The 21927-nt window shown below is 39.1% G+C and overlaps 1 protein-coding gene across 7 annotated transcripts in view; it reads right to left on the bottom strand.

The window, feature by feature from the left end:
* LOC122550039 (sickle tail protein-like) overlaps positions 1-21927 on the bottom strand; it is a 710262-nt gene that overhangs the window by 72484 nt on the left and 615851 nt on the right. For all 7 annotated transcript variants that reach the window (XM_043690462.1, XM_043690463.1, XM_043690464.1 and 4 more), the window contains one exon: positions 8028-8203. In XM_043690462.1, coding sequence (XP_043546397.1) covers positions 8028-8203 — 176 coding nt within the window. The remainder of the gene's footprint in view (positions 1-8027; positions 8204-21927) is intronic.

Below are 21927 nucleotides of genomic sequence, written 5' to 3'. Positions count from 1 at the left end.
TAAGATGACATTTTTCAAATTCCACAGAACCAGCCAATAAGTAATCTTCAGCATGCACCAGGCAGATGCCTGAAACTTTACTTCATGATACCAGTTAAAACAAAAGTAGGATCTTGTGTTAGTTAGACATGACCTTATGTTTAAGGGCAATGCATTTCACTGAAAAATAACCCATTATTGAGACCACAGACCCATTTGTTATGTTTCAATTAATTTCCTTCTGCATCTGTTGCCTTTGTCAAGTTTTACAACAACTTCACTCCAAAATGCCATACAGAAATGCACCTATGTTCATTTACTTGCATCCCCAAGAACACATGGTCAAGGGGCTGAAAAGATTTTTAAATTTACATTTTCAACAGTGGGAGAAGCTACTAAAATCTGCATCATTCAGTCACTGTTCAAACCACCTAATAACTAGCCTTTTAAGTCCAATCTGTAAATACTTTGTCAGCACAAATTCATTGATGAAACAGAGCTTTATCCAGTAACTAAAAATAAACATCAGACTAACTCCCTTTGTTTCGCCTCTCAGTTTAACCTCAAGTTTGTTGAAGGCATTCTAAGCTTCATGGTTATGAAGACTTCGAACGCTAGTTCGGTTCTAAAACTTTACTGTGACCTTGTTGCTATCAATGAAATGAATTGATAATTGACATGATTCCTTTCAAAGACCATCATGAAATGACTTTCAGCTGTGCTGTTCATGACCACAATGTTCATATTTTCACCATGGGCTAATTTCTCACAGTTATTAGTCAGAAATTGCACCAGCACCCCAGGCTAAGATTTTGTTTGTAATAATCATTTTATTTTTGCTTTGCATTACTGAAGATGCTTTTCCAGCAATACACTCAACTGATCTCCAGCATCTGCAGACCTCACTGCCTCCGTACTGAAGATGGACCTGATGACCATATTTAGTCTATCAGATGCAGGATGAAAATATCCCCATTTTTGTACAACAACTTTCCACCCATTGTAAATACCTCATTGAGGTAATATGTCATTGGACCACTTACAAAGTACACTGCACTGGGTTTTGATACTACTTGTTTTATACAGATTTCACATTTCTAAAAAAAAATCTCATTAACCTCATACAATCTTAATGCATCACACCTGCATTTTCTACCGGGTTATTTAACTTTTGAAAGTGAGATATTAAGTAAGCTTTCATCATCAGTCAAGGAAAATTGTTTTTTTCTAATTCTCTTTGAATTATGGAAAAAACTGAGGATAATAGAAATAGAAATTGACAGAAAAGGAAGCTTGTTGGAATAGATATCATTAAAAAGATATATTCCTAGTAAAATAATTATTCACTTCAGTCTTCAGGGAACAAAGATTGCAGTAACACAAGAAAGGAAGATTCAATAATAACGAGCTTTTAAAAATGCCTAGCTACTTAATGATGACAAAAATATTATGAACAGAGATACACTGAATGAGAAAGCAAGCAACTTTAGCTGACTGTTCCAAAAATAAATGCCTCATCATGCTCCATATCAAGTCATAGAGTCAGAGATGTACAGTATGGAAACAGACCCTTTGGTCCAATTTGTCCACACCAACCAGATATCCTAAATTAATCTAATCCCATTTTCCAGCATTTGGCCCATGTCTCTCTAAACACTTCCTTTTTATACACCCAACCAGATGCCTCTTAAATGCTATAATTGTACCAGCCTCCACCACTTCCTCTGGCAGCTCATTCCATACATGCACCACCCTTTGTATGAAAATGTTACCCCTTAGGTCCCTTTTAAATCTTTGCCCCTCTCACCTTAAAGCTATGCCCTCTAGTTTTGGACTCCCCTATCTATGCCCCTCATGATTTTATAAACTTTTAAAGTCACCCCTCATCCTCCGACGCTCCAGGGAAAACAGCTCCAGCCTATTCAACCTCTCCCTATACTTTTGTTATAGCTCAAACCCTCCAGCCCTGGCAACATTCTTGTAAATCTTTTCATTGTGCCTTTATCAATATTCAACTTAACTCAGAAGAGACTATGTTGTTACTTATAAAATGGCTAACACCAAATACTGTATATTACATGAAATTACAATGCTTTTTAGAAAAGTGTGCTGCTATCAGGAATACCAGAGCAAATAGTACTTTTATATTACTTAACTTTACAGTGATCTTTACAACATAAATGAATCAACATCAGCATTGCAATTAATTTGTCCCACATACTGTTAATGTACAAGCATTATCCAGTGCTGCACAGTTAAAGTAGTTCACAAATAATATTCACCACAAGACTAAACTCATTATGACTAGAACAATTTGACCAGATTCATCATTATCTTCAGCCACTTCCTCAGAATTATGGGCATTCCTGGGATTTATTTCACTTTTATTTTTGTCCCAGCTTCTCTTTCTGCTGCAACAGCCGATGAGCTGAAGTTGCTTTCCTTCTCATTCTGTCTATCTCTGTCCATGATTTTTTGCATCATTAAGTAGCTGGCAATTTTAAAAGCTGGTAACTAGTGAGTCTTCCTTTCTTGTGTCACTGCAAAGTATCTCTTTGTTCCATGAAGACTGAAGTGAATAATTATTTCTCCAGGAGTATTTTTTTAATGATATCTATTCCAACAAGCTCTCCTTTCCTGAGAAATGCCAGTACCAAGTCATGGATCTCAAATTGAATTTAAAAAATAAACAAAATTCAATTTGATGCTCATTATATGTTCTTCCGTGGAATGGCCATGTTTTCAAAATCTATCAAATACTGATCATGCCTCATTCTCATTTAACAAATCATTCTTGTAGATTTTGTCCGTAAACCCTCAAAGAAGGCCCTGATCTTAATTATTCACTTGACAGGCATCCGCCTCAAAAGTACTTTATTTCCAATTTCTGATCAAAGTGACAATGTCAAAGTTGTAATGAATAAATAAAAAACATGGATGCTGAAGAAATTCTTTTTCTCTCCATAGATGTTGCCAAATCTGATATAACATCGAGTCCAATAACCTTTCATCATTTGTAGAGAGGTAATCCATGTTTCATACATACTTCATTTCTCCACTGGACTTATCATACAGACTTGGAGAATATTGGACAGTAATCACGTCCAGACATTTTACACTGACTTTAGCATTTTCATTTGCCATTAGGCAGGGCTCTCTTCTGCCATATTCTAAACCAGAAAATCAGGTGGTGCAGGATTGAATGAGAACTAAGTGAATTTTTTTTTAATAAACAGAGTAACACTGTATAAACATCCACTACCAAACCCAATAACTAATTTGTTTATTCCTATATTTAGGAGCATTAGTTAATCCCGCATTAATGTCTGCAACCTGTAAACAACTAAATACTATTAATAAATAATTAGCAGATACAATTAAATGGATAAGGAGCAGAACAGAGCAAAAATTGTGGATAAAAACAAAGTTATTTTAGAAATCTATTCATCTCTAACATTTAAGTTTTTGTTAAGTGCCATCAACAACAAACAGTAATACAAATTCTGTTTCCAAGGATGCTGATACCTGCTGAGTATTTCCAGCATTACATTTTTATTCAAAACAAACCTATGGAATGTATGCTGAAGATACAAATGAAATCAGATTCCTGTTTGATGACCAGAGTTTTGATTTCTTTTTGCCATTTCAGATGTGGCATGGGATCACTGAGCCCCAGCTTTTAAATAACTATGGTTTTGCAAAGGTGAGGCCCAAGTATACTTTCATATCTGGTCAATTCCAATACAGTAGCTTGGTCAACACATTGATAATATTGATTATATTGATCAGTGTCTTCCCAACGTGGTTTCTTTGCGAGACTGGCGGAATAATGTTAGTAACAAAAGGTAGAATGTGACCAGAATGGGAGATAGACAATTCAGTTATATTCAAAACTCAAAAGCAACAAAATACGTGCTTTGAGCACGACTGAACAGGCATTTTAAGCCTCCAAATAAACAGAGCATATTATATGTGACCCAGTAGGCACATGGATTACCAACAGGAAATCCCACGATCGCTAGAAAAAATAGATCAACATGCAAAAGATAATCTGAACAAGCAATAGAGATTCAATGTTATACAAGTTCTAAATAATAAATAATTAAAAACTGCTACTGAAGGCACTTTTTTCTTTGCATTCCATCACCCACAATGACGCCTGCTGCTGATGCTGACCAGCTGATTCTGTCTCATTATCCCCACCCCCCAGGAAAAGGCAGACATTTTGATTGATAACTGAATTCAAAACTTGGAGAGATCTTCACACGTCACAGTAGTATGTCATTTAATAAAAAAATCAAGATTTAGCAACCATGGAAATGCTTAAATGCAACAAATGAATCAAGGTTAATTGATGTTTGGAGCTTCACAAGTCTGTCTTTGTTCAAGTCTAACATTAACACAGAATGTTTTTTTTTGCATGCACTTCAATTAGAAGCACTTGCATAAATAGCTTTAGTTGATGTGAGTAGTATAAGATTATTTGTCCGATGAAATAGAAGAAATGTAGATGGGTAAAGACCAATGCCACTGCTGCAAATCATCTTCTCAAAGTTATCATGCTTAAAAAAAGAGTTACTAAAACTCCATATTTCCTTTTTTGAAACTGACTTTCAATGGTTTTTAACAGCACCGAGTTATACCTAGAATTTAATGAAAAATAAAGCGAAGAGATGAACTCGATTATATTACTTTGGCACTGTTTACATTGTTAGCAGCTTTGTGGGCAAAAGATTTAAAACTTAAATCACATAAAAACAAGTCTAATTCATACAATACAATTCAGCACAGGAACAGGCCCTTTGGCCCACCAAGCCTGTACTGATTCCTAATCCTTATTTAAACCCACTATTTTTGCCAATACGTGGTATCTATCCAGTTGTTCGTCTCCCGTTCAGGTGTCTATCAAGACATGTTGCTAACGTACCTGCTGCCACCACCTTCATTTGCAGTACATTCCAAGCACCCACAAGCTTCTGTGTGAAAACATTTACCCCTCTTAATTTGAACCTGTGTTGTTTGGTAAATAACCTTCAGACCTTAGGAAAAAGCCTCTGACTATCCAATGTACCTATGCCTCTCATAATTCTGTAGACCACTATCAGGTCGCCCCTCAGCCTCCATCTTTCCATGGAAAACAACCCAAATTTAACCAGCCTCTACTCATAACTAAAGCTCTCCAGCCATAACCAAAGTTACCAGGCAACACCCTGGTAAACTGTGCCGTCTCTAAAGCATCTATGTACTTCTGGTAGTGTGGTGACCAGAACTGCACACAGTATTTCAAACGTGGCCTAATTAAAGTTTCATTTGGCTGTAACGTAACTCAGCAAAAGAGAGGACTGCAGATGCTGGAAACCAGAGTTTGGATCAGAGTGATGCTGGAAAAGCACAGCAGGTCAGGCAGCATCAGAGGAGCAGGAAAATTGACGTTTCAGGCAAAAACCCTTCATCTAGATCAGAGTGGTGCTGGAAAAGCACAGCAGGTCATGCAGCATCCGAGAAGCAGGAAAATCTATGTTTCGGGCAAAAGCCCTTCATCTGAACCCTGAATCCATGCGACTCTACCATTTGTTCAAACCTACCATGAGGTACCTTATTAAAATGTCTTACTAAACTCCATGCAGACAATAGCCACAGTCCTTCCTTCAAATCATTCTTGTCACCACCTCAAAACATTCAATCAAGTTGATGATACATGACCTTCCCCACACAAACCCATGCTGCCTATCACTAACAAGTCATTCTCTGGCCACTGTCCAGTCCTATGGAATCTTGCCTGAGGCCAAAGTGGGTGCAAAGATATCTGTTAAGGCCGTAGCGGTTTCCTCCCTTGCCTCCCACAGTATCCTGGAATAATCCCTTCTGGCCCTAGGGACCTGTCTACCTTAATACTTTCATGACACCCAACATTTCCTCTTTTGGTTATGACCACCAGCCCAAGTATTCACACCTTTTCCTGACCTCCGTATTCCTCATGTCTCTCTCTTTGATAAATACAGAGATGTAACACATTCATTAAGGATCTCACCTATTTCCTCTGGCTCCATATACAACCTCTCTCCTTTATCCCAGAGTGGGCCTACTCTTTCCCGAGCTACCCTCTTGCTCCTAAATAAGTGTATAAAATACCTTGGGAATCTCCTTAACCCTGCCTGCCAAGGAAATTCACCCTCTTAATTCCCCATTTGAGCTCCTTCCGACCTTCTCTATATTCAAGGACTTGGTCTGTCTTTAGTTGTCTAGACCTTAGGTAGGTTTTTTTTGACTAAGCTGATAAATTTTCCGTGTCATCCAAGGTTCCTGAATTCTGTCACACCAGTCCTTCATTTTCACAGGAACATTCTTACCGTGCACTCTAATCAACTGGTCTTTAAAAGACCCACATGGCAGATGTGGATTTACCCTCAAACAGCTGCTCCCAATCCACATTCTCCAATTCTTGTGCAATTTAGTTATAGTTGGCCTTCCTCCAATTTAACATCTTCATCCAAGGTCCACTTTTGTCCTCATCTCCCCCACTGACTTGGATCACGCCCAGAGTTACATCTTTCCAGAAAGATCTCGCCAAATAGATCAGTCATTCAATCTTTTGATCCATTCAATTAGCACCAAACACCCTGGTTAGATTTGTAAATAATACACCAGATAATATGGCTATAAAACTATCACTGTAATATTCCATTGTTAAAGGCAGCCCTGCAGTTTTTATAACTACAAATAGCGCTTGAGAAGAACAGTGAAGCCATTGGTGTTATAACAGGAAAATTTGCATCCTATTTCAAGATACAAGGAAGCATACATGCAAATGGTTTAACTTTCAGTATTTTCACCAAATCCAACTGTGCTCAGTATATGTGAAATTATGTTATTTTCAGCAACAAAATTCTGGCTTTGACTAAGATTAAGATCACTAAATTCCTGCAAAAACAATGCATGTGGCTTGTTTAATTTTGAACAACTTCAAAAGAAGGCAATACAAAAAGGTCACAACTACTTGAAGCCAATGATCTGAAGAAAAGTAATAATTTTCTTTGATGTCAAATATGTTACTCAAACTTTATGTTAACTAGGGAGTTTCAGTTTCAATCTCCCAGCTCCCCCACCAACTGCCACATTTTCTTTTCTTTCTTGATTCCGACTAGGATAGGCCTCCTCAGTTTTCTGATTGCTACCTCAACAATGAAACATCAACCACAAAACTAAAAACTAAATCCAGAATCTTGGAGATTGGCTTAAAGTCAAACTCTAAGTATCACGAGACTCGCAATTCTGCTGTTGGAGATGCTGTCTTTTTGGATGAAACACTAAACCAAGACTGTATCTGCTTTCCTGGGTTGATATAAAAGATCCCATTGAACTACTTCATACAACTACTTCCACAATTAGTGGAGGACTAATCCCTGATGCCTTGGTGAATATTTATTCCTTAACAAGCATCACAAAGATATATTAGCTGTCAGCATTAGGCTTTTATTTGTGGGAGATCACTGTGCAAATTAGCTGTTGTTTCTTACATTAGTGAATACACTTCAAAAGTTCATTGTTGGCTGTAAACTGCTGCAAGTATTCAGTGGTCATGAAAACTGCCAAATAAACACAAGCCTCTTTTTCTCTATTCCCATCTGAAATTGAAGCAGAGCCCAGATGTTCTTCAACTTAATCCAGGACAATAAGACCAGTCAAGGCATCCATATTCCTATCCCATTATCAAATCAGCTAATGAGGCACAGACCAGATATTGAACAGGACCGGAACATCATCTTTTCCCCTTTTGCCTAGTTTGAGCTCCACAAGATTAGGTAGTTATTCACTGTCACTTGTCACTTCAATCTCAATTCCATTACAGCAATAACATATTCCTTCTAAGGAAATTTAGGCATTCATGAATTTAAATCAAAAGTATAATTTCAAATTTGAAACAAGAGACACCAACTCCCACATCTCCAAAACAACACAGGATAGGGTGCAAATAATTTAAAAACAAAGTTTAAAACAAAACGAGGGAACATCCTAAAACACAATGCAATTATAAATGGCTGACGTACCATAGTTGCTGTACTATTTTCTCCTCATCAACCAAGTACTTCTGTCTCTCTTCTTCCACCATTATACGCTGTCGCTGTAGTGGATCCTCTGTTCTCTTCATTGCTTCAATAACTCTGCTGTTGATTTCAGACTCTGCTTTCTTGAACATTGCTCTGAGCATCTCCTGGTTCTCGAGCTGTCAGCAGAAAAGAATTCAGTTCAATTTTCTCTGCCTGCCTAATATCCCTGAAAATTAAATTGCTTTACTGCCCCTAGAAGCCAATCCTAATGAGCACCCTCTACAGTTGGATCTTCATTTGATTCACACTCTTAATTGAATTTGTATGTGACAATTCTATGAACTCAGAAGCCACATGGTCATTTCACTGGTAAGAACTGATGGAACAATTACTAGTCAGATTAGTTTCCAAATGTCATGTCAGTAATTAAAGCTGACACCTATAATTCTGTTTCATTCAAGTATTGGAGTCCCCTGTCAAATTGATTAATTAGTCTTAGTTATTATAGGTGCACTGATGAGACAGGAAGCCAATATTGGATTTGTAAAGACAACATTCATGGCGAAAACTGCTTTCCCAAACCCCAAGATCAGAAATTTAGTTTTCTCAAATTTTGCACGATTCCAGAAATCATTTGCTTCACATGCAAGCACATCAACTGGCCATCTGTTAGTTAACAAGATTTTTATAAAATGAATGGGGAATATTTTTTATTCAGTTTTCTAAACAAACAGCAAAGATCACCAGACCTGAAACTTTAACACTGATTTCTCTTCACAGCTGCTGAGTTTTTCCAGCAATTTCTGTTTTTGTTTATGATAAAACAGGTCTTTTTAAATCAACCAAACAAGGATTGCTATAATGCGTATTATTTGAGACACAGTGATTCAGCAAGTGAGAATATTTTAAAATGATAACTCAGTATTCAGGGCCTAGTGCACTGCAAAAGATGCATAAAACTTAACTTTCAAATCAGCAATGATTGTCATGGTTCACATGAATGGTTCATAAGTCTTACTTAATAGCATAGCATTTAGGGAACTCATCGCAACATTTGACACTGACTAAAAATAAAAGAACAGCTTTTCCTATTGCTAGATATAACTTTAAATGCAGCACCATCGCATTTAATTCTTTTCTGGCTTAGTTTATCTTAAAATAATTAACCGTTCACTATTAGTCTGAATGGCTACATGAGCCACTGTGCAGCCTCTCTGTTAATCTGATGATTAAGTACAGGTGAAGGAACTGCAATATAAGAATTTTTAGAACAAGCAGAGGGGTTTATATGATTTCAATGGCAGCTTACTTCCAGGAAGCCAGTGCAAAATCCCTTGAGCCAGAAAGAATTAACCTAGGCTGACACAAGCAGGCACACCAGTGAGACTTAGAGATATTTATTTGGAAAATGAAATACTTGCGCAGGTACCTTTAGGTGTCACACCTGCCCTTGGCATATTTTTAAAAGCTTATCTATGGAATTAAAGGTTTTCAAAATATAATTATTCTTGAAAATATAATGAGGCGTTGAATCTCAAGAGAAACCAGAAATGACATGAAAATACCATGATTAGTTCAACTAATTACCTTCCTTTCAGTTCCCAACTACTGCAAAAAGAGACCATTTGACCTTTCCAATCTACATTGACCCTCCAAGGAGCATCCCACCCAGGCCCAGTCCCCACCTATCCCCAGAATCCCACATTTATCAAGGCTGATCCTCCTAATCTGTCTAGAGGCAGTCGAAGAATACCACATTCTTGTGCTTTATGGATTTCTTAATTTAAATTTAAATGAGACACATATTTTAAGGGGTATTGTTTGGAAATTTGCTGATGACAAAAAAATGACTGGGTAATTGTGAATGAAGAGTATCGCTGTTGACTCCAAGAAGATATTAATGGTTGATGGACTGGGCAGAAAAAGGGGCAAATAGAATTCAGTCTGGAGAAGTTTATTTGAGATGGACAAAAACAAAACAAAGGAACACACAATCAAGGAGAGGATTTGAGGGAGGTAGAGGAAGTGAGAGACCGTCAACATGTCCACCCTGAAGGTGGCAGGACAGGTAGGTAAGGTGGTAAAATGAGGTGTGTGGGACGCTTTACTTCATTGGGTGAACTATTGAACACAAGAGCAGGGATGTAATGTTGGAACGATATAAGACACTGGTTAAGCCGCAGCTGGAATTGTGTTCATACTTTTGGTCACCTTACAGGAAGGATGTCATGGTCCTCTTGAGAGCAAAAGCGATTTACAAGCATGTTGGCAGTGTTTAAAAATTGCAGCTATAACGAGAGAGTGGATAGACCAGGGTGATTTTCCTTAGAACTGAGGTGGCCTCGGGGTGACTTAATTGAGGTGGATAAAATACTGGAGGAGCTCAGATAGAGTGGATGGGAAAGGTCACTTATGGTGGAACAAAGATTTAAAACAGAAGGGAGTTGAAGATAAGCCTTCAGGAGGTTGGGGGAGCCTAGAATTTGCTGCAAGTTGATGGCTAAGTAGGAAACCCTAAGCTCATTTAAAAGGAACCGGGATCTGCATCTAAAACAATGTAAACTGCAAGGCAATGGTGCAGATCCTGATAAATTGGATTAGAACAGGTGGAAGTTTATTCAACCAGTACAGACACAACACATTTAATAGCCTCTTTCTGCACTGCAACCGTTTTATGGTTGGATTTCATTAAAAAAAAAACTTTCCCCAAGTCACAATCAGCAGAAATAAACTGCAACTTTTCTAATGCTTTCTGCCAACTCCATTTTGAAGATTAGTAGAGATTAATTGTGTTCTTTTCCCAAATCATGGTTAACATTGTAATTCCATGTCATGCGGAATTATCCCATTTACAAGCCGAGGTTTCCATTGAAAATCTACAATTGAAATGAATTTTTAACTAACCATTGATCGACTTCAAGATTTGCTGTATGCTGACTGAAGTGTACTCTAATTATTTGTTCCTGCAGATTGCACAATGAATCTGGCACTGAAGGATCAGGAAAAATAACATGCTGTTTGCCACAAATTTCACCACTGCAGCAATTTCCAGATCAATCCATTCAAATTCCTAATCATATTAAAAAGCTACCATTCACAGAGTAACTTTTTTAAAAAATCAAATTGTTAAACGTTTCAGCTAGCTGGCTCAATCAATCAGTTAAAAAGATCAAAATTAGAGCCAAATTGCCTTCATAACATTTTTCGATTGGTCTATGAACTGACCATTTTGTTACTGGTTATCATTCAACATGTAACATTTGGAATCAGTATTTTGACTGACAGGCTCTTGTGATTTTGCTCTTTTTCTGCAGCTTTTCTTTTCCTGTAACATACAAGTTACATTTTCAGCTGTGCAAATGCATTTGTTTCGGCCTCTCATGTCTGAGTGCCTTTGGCATTTCCATAATTGCTGAGCCAAATCTTAATCAAGCTAATCCTCCTACTAGTATGGCATTTATTGTATTAAAATGTTGTTGTTCTGAGTGCTCCACAGTGGCAGTGGCAGAGGCAGAGGCAGACCCTTTGGCCCAACTCATCCATGCCAACCAGATATCCTAAGTTAATCCACTCCCATTTGCCAGCATTTGGCCCATATCCCTCTCAACGCTTCCTATTTATATACCCATCCAGATGTCTTTTAAATGCTGTAATTATACTAGCCTCCATCATCTCACCTGGCAGCTCATTCAATATGCACACCACTCTCCGTGCCCCTTAGTTCCTTTTAAATCTTTCCCCTTTCACATTAGACCTATGCCTTCTAGTTCTGGACTCACCCACCCCAGATGAAAAACCTTGTCTGTTTACCCTATGCCCCTCATGATTTTATAAACCTCTCCAAAGTCACCCCTCATGCTCCAATGCTCCAGGGAAAACAGCCTCAGCCTCTCCCTATGGCTCAAACCCAGGCAACATCCTAGTAAATCCTTTCTGAACCCTTTCAGGTTTCGCAACACCTTTCTGATAGGAGGAAGACCAGAATTGCACACAATATTCCAAAAGTGGCCTAACCAATGTCCTGTACAGCTGCAACATGACCTTCCAATTCCCATATTCAATGCTCTGACCAAAAAAAGGCAAGCATACCAAACACTTTCTTCACTATCCTATCTCCCTGCAACTCCACGTTTAAGGAACTATGAACGTGCACTCCAAGGTCACTGTTCAACAACACTGCACAGGACCTGACCATTAATTGTATAAGGAGAAAGCAAGGACTGCAGATGCTGGAGATCAGAGTCGAGAGAGTGGTGCTGGAACAGCACAGCATGTCAGCGAGCACCCAAGGAGGAGAATCTACGCTTTGGGCATAAGCTCTTCATCAGGAATGAGGCTTGTGGGCCGGGGAGGCTGAAAGATAAATGGAAGGGGGGTGGGAAGGCAGCTGAGAATGCAATAGGTAGGTGAAGGTGAGGAAGAAGGTGATAGGGGTGTGGAGCAGATAAATGGAAAAGATGATGGACAGGTCAGGAGAGCGGTGTCGAGTTGCAGGCTTGGGACTGGGACAATGTTGGGGGTGGGAGGGAATGAGGAAGCTGTTGAAATACACATTGATCCAGTGTGGCTGCAGGGTCCCAAGGCAGAACATGAGGCTTTCTTTGCCCAGGCATCAGATGGTAATGGTTTGGTGGTGGCAGTGGTCTAGGACCTGCATGTCCTTGATAGAGTGGGAGGGGGAGTTGAAGTGTTCAGCAACGGGGTGATGGGGTTACTTGCTGCAGGTGCCTCAGAGATGCTCTCTGAAACAATCTGCAAGAAGGCATCCTATCTCCCCGATGTAGAGATGACCACATTGGGAGCAACAGAAACAGTAGATGACATTGGTAGAGGTACAGGTAAATTTCTGTTGGATGTGGAAGGATCCTTTTGGGGCCTTGGACAGAGATGAGGGGAGTGGTGTGGACGAAATATATCTCTGGTGGTGGGATCAGTTTGTAGGTGGTGGAAGTGGTAGAGGATGATGCAACATTTGCCTTTCCCATCTATCTGCTCCACCCCCCCTCTCCGGTCTATTCCTTCTCAGCTACCTACCCCCCACCCCCCCCAAATCCCATCCCCCGGCCCACAAGCCCGGCTCATATGCCGAAATATCGATTCTCCTGCGCCTCAGATGTTGCCTGACCTGCTGTGCTTTTGCAGCACCACGCTCTCACCATTAAGTGTATAAGTCACTTGAAAGCATACAAGAAAAGCAGAATGGGTGAGCAAGTTGTGGAAAAAAGAATACATGTGGGCTAGCTTGTGTTCCAAATGCTGTCAATTTATACTCTGAACCAAATCATAAATGATTGATTGACTGAAGTAAACTAGATCAACACTCCAAAGTTCTGAGCTGATTGTTCAAATAACTTAGACTTACAATCACCATTTGCCACATAAATAGAGCATCGAGTTCCAAATGGGCTGCAATTGATACAATGCCCTCCACACAAAAACTAAATACATGAGTAACACTCCTCGTGTGTACTAACTACAAGATAAATTCTCCATTGATATGACAACTTGTATACATATAACAGCATCCACATGGAATGCCACCCATCTTTGAGAAATTTCACAGTTGGGTCGTCAAGGATAGAATGTGCCTTAAACCCTAAAAATTGTGCAATTTCCAAGAGTTGCTTTGCTCAAAACAAACCACATCTCCCAATTTGTCATGGAATGCTGTCACAATCCAACATACTGTCAGACTATTAGGTATATCTTCAAGCATATCTAAAATGATGTACACATCAATTCTATTGTTAAAACAACCGCTGACACAGGCTGCAGATGATGAAATACCATTCTCACACGAGCAAAGACTTCATTGCAAATTTCACATCTTGTACTACTCTACATTGAAACATGGTGCATTTCTAGTCAAGTAGAATCGAAAGCACCAATACAAGGTCATTAAATGTGTTCAGAAAAGTATTTGCAAAATCATTCTTGGCCCTAGTTAGCAGAGTTACTCAGTGTCTTAATAAAGATCTGGAATACACAGGAACATGACTGACTCTACATTTTTTTTTGCAAGGCTGTCATGCTATCTGAATGCAGATCTCTCCAGTGGCTACCAGCTACAATTAACTGAATTAAGATTGGAAAAGACGAGATCTAATAGTTCAATTCCATTTCTCATCAATACAACGATTAAATTCACATAATTGTTAAACTTTGAACCCAGAAAGCATAACTTTATGCTTGTGTAAGTTTATATTTAACTTGGAATGATTGATTGCAAAACTTACTTCAATTCAGCCTATGGTCCCACCGGAAATTGATCTTTAAATAAAACTTTTATGACAATATTGACAATGATTGTATTTATATAGCACCTTTAACATTGTAAACTGCTCCACAGAGCTTTATAGAAGCAATTATCAAACATAATCTGACACCCAGCTACATAAGATAACAATAACACGACAGTTGGCAATAGTCTAGTCAGAAGTAGGTCTTTAGAACTACTTTCATTTAAGGAAATGACAGGATCACTAGTAAGGGCAGCATGTATTGTCCATTTCTAATTGCTCACAAAGTGGTGGGAAGTTGGCTTCACAAATTGTTGCAGTCCAAGTGGTGTAAGTGCACCTAAAGGGCTACTAGACATAGAATTCCAGGATTTTGACCCAGAGATATTGAAGGACAGTAATACAGTTTCAAGGCAGGATTTTGTCTGTTCAAGTGGAATTTGTATGAGGTTGTGTTTTCACACACTGCCTGCCCTTGTCCTTCTAGGTGGTTTTTGGATGTGCTGTTGAAAGAGTCTTGGTGAGTTGCTACAATGCACCTTGTAGATGGTACACTGTGCATCAGTGTTGGAGGGAGTACATGTTGAAGATGGTGGATGAAGTGCCACGAAAGCAGATTACTTTGTCCTGGATGGTATTGAGCATTGTTGAAGCTTCACTAATCAAAACCTGTGGAAAGTATTCAAACGCACTGTTTGTTTCAGCACCCAAGTAGTTTGGAAAGGTACTGATACTCCATATCAGCAAACATCATCAGTTTGGAGAGATAGTCATTTATGAAGCAGCCTTAAGATAGTTCAGCCTGGGACACTATCCTGTGGAGATGTCCTGGGGTGAGATGGCCCCAGTGGTTGAAGGCCAATCATTTGCCTGTGCGCTAGGAATGACCTGCTAGATGGTATGATGGTAAAACATGTTCCCAGAGTAGAATTTTGCTCAGTTCCTTGATACCATGCCTGGTCAAACACTGCCTTCATGGCAAAGGCAAAGGCAAAGCCAATCACCTTTACCTCATCTCAGAATTCAATTCAACAACTGGCAAATGCCAGATGAATAGATCTATCTCGGAGTACACGCTATTCTATAGCATTACTGATAGCATTTATTGCAATTCCTTATGGAGTTTGAACGGAGTGGTTTTCTGGGCCTTTTCAGAGGGCAGTTAAGAAGCAATCACATTTTTGTGTATTCTGAGTCATATGTAGATCAGACCAGGTAAACACAGATTTCCTTCCCTAAAAGGGCATTAATAACCAGATGAATTTATATGATAATGGTTAAATGATCATGATTTGGCCAACTTTTATTCCAGATTTTTATCGAGTTCAACGTTTACCTCTCTGGCATGGTAGAATTTGAAACTACATCTTTAGAACATTAGTCTGGGTTTGGGGTTACTAATACAGTGACAATACCACTACACCATCACCTTCCTCCAATGATTTTCCTGAACAGTGTCGATGCTAGTTTTAATAATGGAATAGCTTGGTTTAATGGGGCAGCCAGAGATAGAGGCATTTAGGCAATGGTTTTCAGAACATAGGCAGATGAAGACACAACCACCAATGGCAGAGCGAATAAATACAGAAATGTGTAAGAGCACACAATTGGAGGAATGTGAAGATGCTGCATGTTTGTAGAATTGAATCAGGTTGTAGACAGAAAGACAACGCCATAGATAGAACAGAATACCAAGATGATTGTTTTTTAAAGCCATGCGTTGTCTGGTTAGGACCCAATGTAGATCAGTGAGTACAGACACTTCTCAAAATAACATTAGAAATTGTAATTCATTGGTTGTCATAATTGTTTGGGGTATGCCAAGGATATGAAAGATGTTGATCAAGTATTATTCTCTATACACAGCACACTCATTTTTCAAAACAGCTATTTCGCTCCACATTTGTATGGTTTTGTTTAAAATTCTCTCATGGACCTGTGCATTTCTTGCCTATCCCTTAAGATTTCCCTTAAGATGATGGTGATCAGCCTTAACTTCATTTTTCCTTGAAATTCCCTTGCAGTGAATAGTTCTGTATTGATCAAAGGACAAACCTTTGACTTAAAAGGCAACAACTTTCAGATTTATAATTCAGCATTAATTGCACTGCACAACTCAAACAGGTTAAGTTAATGAAGAATTATTGTGGTCATCATTTGCATCCTAATGCACATTGATGAAAACCTTGTCAAGGGTTGACATTCAATTAGATCAGCAAATGTGTCAAAGGATTGTTAACATTTATTACAACAGACAGCAAGGTGAATTAATGAACTCGGATCACAGTGTCAGTTGGTTATTGATTTCACAGTACAATTTAAAGTAATTAAAGAGCATTATATTGCAAAAAAGGTTAAGGTCCTTAATTTTAACAACTGGCCGACTTTTCACTACATGCGTTATCACCATTTCAGAATTATTCATAAGCAATTACTAAAAATTAACCATCCATAGCCTGTAAGATCACAACAACCAAGGACAAAAAAAGCCATGGAACCCAGACACAGTTGATTCAACAGCATGTGATGAGCTAAAAGTATTTTACTATTCATTCATATGCATTATTGTTTTGTTTTCACTAAAAATATTTACAATAGTACAGCACTCATACTCAGAAAACAATGCATTTGACCTTGCCATCTTCCCACTATTGTCAGATTTTGCAGTCCAAACATGGCAGACATCATTGATTCATTCATACTAAACATAAAATTCCAGTTGAAGTATATAATCAAACATAATGATTTCTCTCCTTTTTGACTCCTGTCTAAAGTTTAAGATTTTTCTAAAGGAGTTTATAAAGAGTATAGGACTATGTTAACTTTGAATGCAACAAAACCATTTTAAACTGAAAGCCAGAGTGTTAATGGCAAGAAATTATTGCTGTATTTGAAAGTTGTTTCACCTGCCAGAACATCCTTACAAATAGTTTATAACACAACAAATCCCAGGTTGATCAATTTTCTTATTCTTCAATTAAATGGTAAAATTTTCATAATTGTCAAATCAATAACAAGTAAAATTATATAACACATTTGTAAAACAATTACTTTTGTATTTTGATTTTCTCCAATCATCTTCTACCATCAAAATTTTGGAGATGAAGTCAATGCAACTAGTTCCCCTCCACGTGCACCCAACTTCATTCCTACCACTCCTGAATTTTCATGCAGTTTTACTCTTCGCTGGACAGCCTAGTGTTGCTTCATAATTACAACGTAATGCTTCTCATTTCCAACCTAAATTGCCTACCTCTTATTCGGAGACTGCAGCCTCCGTTCTAGAGACTCTACATCCACACCAGGGAAAACAACTTTCCAGCACCTATGCTGCACAGTCCTTGAAGACATTTGTTCGCTTCAATGGGATCACCTCTCATTCTTCTAAACTCAAAAAGAATATATAGGCCCTGTGTCGTGAAACTCTCAGAACAATCTCATCTTCGCAGGAATCAATTCAATTGTTGCTTTTTTTAAAATACGGACTGAAAGCCAAAAATACAAAGGCTGTTCTGGAAATACAAAGACCATCACCCAAAAGGTTAATATCACTACAGATGCGCTCTGACCGACTAAACATTACCAATTCCTCCTCAATGATTTCTTTGCAATTGATGCTACAGAAACTTCAAAAATTCCAGTGAATTGTAGAGGTCAAGCAAGAGTTACTTACCTTGATGTCAAGGCAGCATTTGACTGGGTTTCACATGGCGATGCAGTGGTTAGCACCACTGCCTCACAATGCCAGGAACCCAGGTTCAATTCCACCCTTGAGCAAGTGTGTGTGGAGTTTGCACATTCTTGCAATGTGTGTGGGGCTTTCTTCCAGGTGCTTCAGTTTTCTTCCACAGTCCAAAGATGTGCAGGTTAGGTTGATTGGCCATGCTAAATTGCACATAGTATCCAGAGGGGTGCAGGCTAGGTTGATTAGCCATGAGAAATGCAGGGTTACAGAAAGAAGAGAGGGGTGCTGGGTGGGATGCTCTTCGGAGGATCAGTGTGAGCGGCACAGTGGCACAGTGGTTAGCACTGCTGCCTCAGCACCAGAGACCCGGGTTCAATTCCCGCCTCAGGTGACTGACTGTGTGGAGTTTGCACATTCTCCGTGTCTGCGTGGGTTTCCTCCGGGTGCTCTGGTTACCTCCCACAGTCCAAAAAATGTATAGGTTAGGTGAATTGGCCATGCTAAATTGCCGATAGTGTTAGGTGCAGGGGTAAACGTAGGGAAATGGGTCTGGGTGGGTGCGCTTCAGCGGGTCGGTGTGGACTTGTTGGGCCGAAGGGCCTGTTTCCACACTTTAAGTGATCTAATCTAATCAATGAGCTGAATGGCCTGCTTCCACACTGTAGGGATTCCATGAACTTCTATATCACTTTGTAGACTCCTAATATCCTTTTCACAGCTCAGTTTCCTACTTATCTTTGTGCCAACAGAAAATTCAGCTATTATATTTTCATTTCATGTATCCAAACCATTTATCAATTGTAAAGAGTTGAGACCTGAATATCAACCCCAGAGCCATGCCATTAGTGATATCCTGACAGGCTGAAAAAGATCCATTTATTCCTACTCTGCTTCTAGTTAGCTAATCAGTCTTTTAACCATGTCAACAAGTAGGGTAGGGTGGTGGGATGCTCCTCAGAACACCAGTGTGGACTTAGTGAGCCGAATGGCCTGCTTCCATACTGTAGGGATTATATGATTCAAGCAGTCAGATCAAAACTGCAGTCAAATGTGAATCCAGGAGGAAGTAGGTTATTGGAGTCATAACTATCAGAAAAGTAGTTATGATTGGTGAAGGTCAATTATCTCAGCCCACCACATTGTTGCAGAGTTAGAAAAGTCATTACCCTGAGTAAAGATCTTCTGCTTCTTCATCAATGGTCATCCCTCAATTGCACAATTCTAATTGATTAGGAGAAAGTGAGGACTGCAGATATTGGAGATCAGAGTCAAAACGTGTGATGCGGGAAAAGCACAGCCGGTCAGGCAGCATCCAAGGAGCAGGAGAATTGATGTTTCAAGCACAAGCTCATCAGGGATGGATGCTGCCTGACTGGCTGTGCTTCTCCAGCATCACAATCCTAATTGATATTTGCTAATGATGCACAATGCTCAGTACCATTTACAACTCCTCTGATATTGAAGCAATTGTTCATACAAAGCAAAATGTTAAGCAATATACAGACTTCAAATAACATTTGTGCCCAGGCAATGAATGTTTACAAGTCAGAATTTAACAATCTCTTTGATGATCAAGTACATTATGAAATCCTTTACCACCAACATCCTGGGGTCACTGAAAACTAACTGGTCCAACCAAATAAATACTGTGGCTACAGGAGCAAGTTGGAGGTTGGAAAGATTTGTGGGGAGTACCTTCCCTCCTGCTCCCCAGTTCTTTCCACCCTGTTCAAGACACAGATCAAGTATTAATGCAATACTCGCTACATTGTTGGACAAATATAGCTGCAACAACATTCAAGGAGCTTGACATCGCCCAAGATGAAGCAGTTCACTTCAAAAGCACACCATCCACTGCCTGCAACACTCACTTCCTTCACAACCAGCACATAGCATCAGAAGTTCTATCTACAGGTAAAGTTGCCATAGTTCCACTGTGCCATAGGCATTAGAGAGAACTTGTGGTGGTTTAACCTGAGGGTCACTGCACCTCAGGAAATGGGAGAAGTTGAGAAGGACAGTTCTTCATGATAACCTCACCTCGTGTGGGAATTAAACCCACACTGTTGTTTTCACTCTGCACCAAAAACCAGCTATTCAGACAACTGAGCTAACCTATCCCGAACATTATCTGCAAGATGCAGTACTACAATTTACCAAGCTTCCTTCACAGCACCTCCATCTTCCAAGCCTGTGGCCCTGATGGCTTTGTAGGACAGAACAGCACCACATGGCAACACCACCATCTGCAAATTCCCATCCAAGCCACACACCATCCTGACTTGGAACTATATTGCAATACTCTGGGTACCTCTACAACACCAAACTGTTGCATTTCGAGAAAGACGATCATTATCATCTTAAAGGTGGGCATAAAATGCTGGTCAGGCCAGAAACTGTCAAATCTTAAAAAAAAACATAAAACAGGGAAAAATATCTAATCAAAGATAAATGTACAAAAGCACTCATATTAGAAAATATAAGATAAAGAATTAAACCATTCAGGGAGTTCTGAGTGATGCACATTGCTTGCTTGAGAGCACTCATAGCACTTCAACTATTGCACAGAACCTCGCCACTCCTCCTCAATTATCCACGAAATCAGGAACTTACAGATGCATGCAACTTTGGCTAGTTGCAGTCAGGTATCTAACACAAAGTAAAGAACCTGTCAGCCTGGTTATCCACTTAAATGTTTTCCAATACTACGCTGATCAGTCCAAAATATTCTAACAAGTTAAAACTCAGTGAAAATAACCATGGAAATGATCATTGTTGGGCACTCAGGCCACTTGGCAACAGCAAGAAACAAAACAGGAATGTTCTATCACAATTCTCATATTTCATTTTTCTTCCACAATCTAATGGTGATTGGCATGTTGCACATTTTGGTTTCAATATCCCAAGGATTTAATGCATCATGTGTTGCGATACAATCCTCACTATTTAACTATTTCAATCGACATGGCTGTCTTAGCAGTACACATGTTGTGACTACGTGTAATGCATTCCAGACAATTAGGGACAGGATGTTTAATAGCCTATTCACCAGCCTTACACAACTGGTTCTAAACCCATCAAATTTAATGTTATTTAACTGCTTGAAATATCAAAATGCTGTTGATCAGGAAGCACAGCTCACTAATGAGTGAGATGTTATTACTATACAAACAAACCAATATGATTATGGTCTTAAGACTCCATACTACAAACCATATATACGCTCTCTGGAATAATCGGATAGTTTGAGAATAGCTGTGATTTCAACCAAAAGCAGTAATGTTTCACCTGAGGAAGGAAATGAATTTTGCCACCATGAAACTGTACACTTACATATATTTAATGCTAGACAATTACAATTTGCTAATAACAGAGTGGTTAGGATCTGGAATGCACTGCTAGACAGTGTGATAGAATCATGTTCATTGCAGACGTACAAAAGTTGAAAAGAGAGACGAAAGAATGTGCAGGATTATGGCACCAAGTGAGTTGTTCATTCAGAGAACTGGTGCAAAAATGATAAGCTATAACAAGTCTGTGATTCTGAGACACTTTTCTCCAAGTTTCTCTAAATTTTCTACAAAGGATTTTGAGGGAGGCCTTTGATTGTGGAAGGGAGAAGTGATTCACCACACAATACCTGAGCCTCGTGACAAATACCACCATTACTGACTTTCAGGATGACCACTCAAATGTTACAAACAATTAATATCTATACACGGGCAAAAATACAAACAACTCAGCAAATCAAACAAAATGACAAGGACTAGAAAAATAGCAACATGACCTCCCTCCTGTACTCAATACTCTGACCAATACCAAACGCCTTCTTCACTATCCTATCTACCTGCAACTCCACTTTCAAGGAGCTATGAACCTGCACTCCAAAGTCTCTTTGTTCAGCAACACTCACTAGGACCTTACCATTAAGTGTATAAGCCCTGCTAGGATTTGCTTTCCCAAAATGCAGCACCTC

The sequence above is a fragment of the Chiloscyllium plagiosum genome, chromosome 5 (genome assembly GCF_004010195.1).
Source record: "Chiloscyllium plagiosum isolate BGI_BamShark_2017 chromosome 5, ASM401019v2, whole genome shotgun sequence".
In the NCBI taxonomy this organism is placed as follows: domain Eukaryota; kingdom Metazoa; phylum Chordata; class Chondrichthyes; order Orectolobiformes; family Hemiscylliidae; genus Chiloscyllium; species Chiloscyllium plagiosum.
Note: the sequence above shows the minus strand (reverse complement) of the source record. Positions and strands in the feature narration are given on the sequence as shown.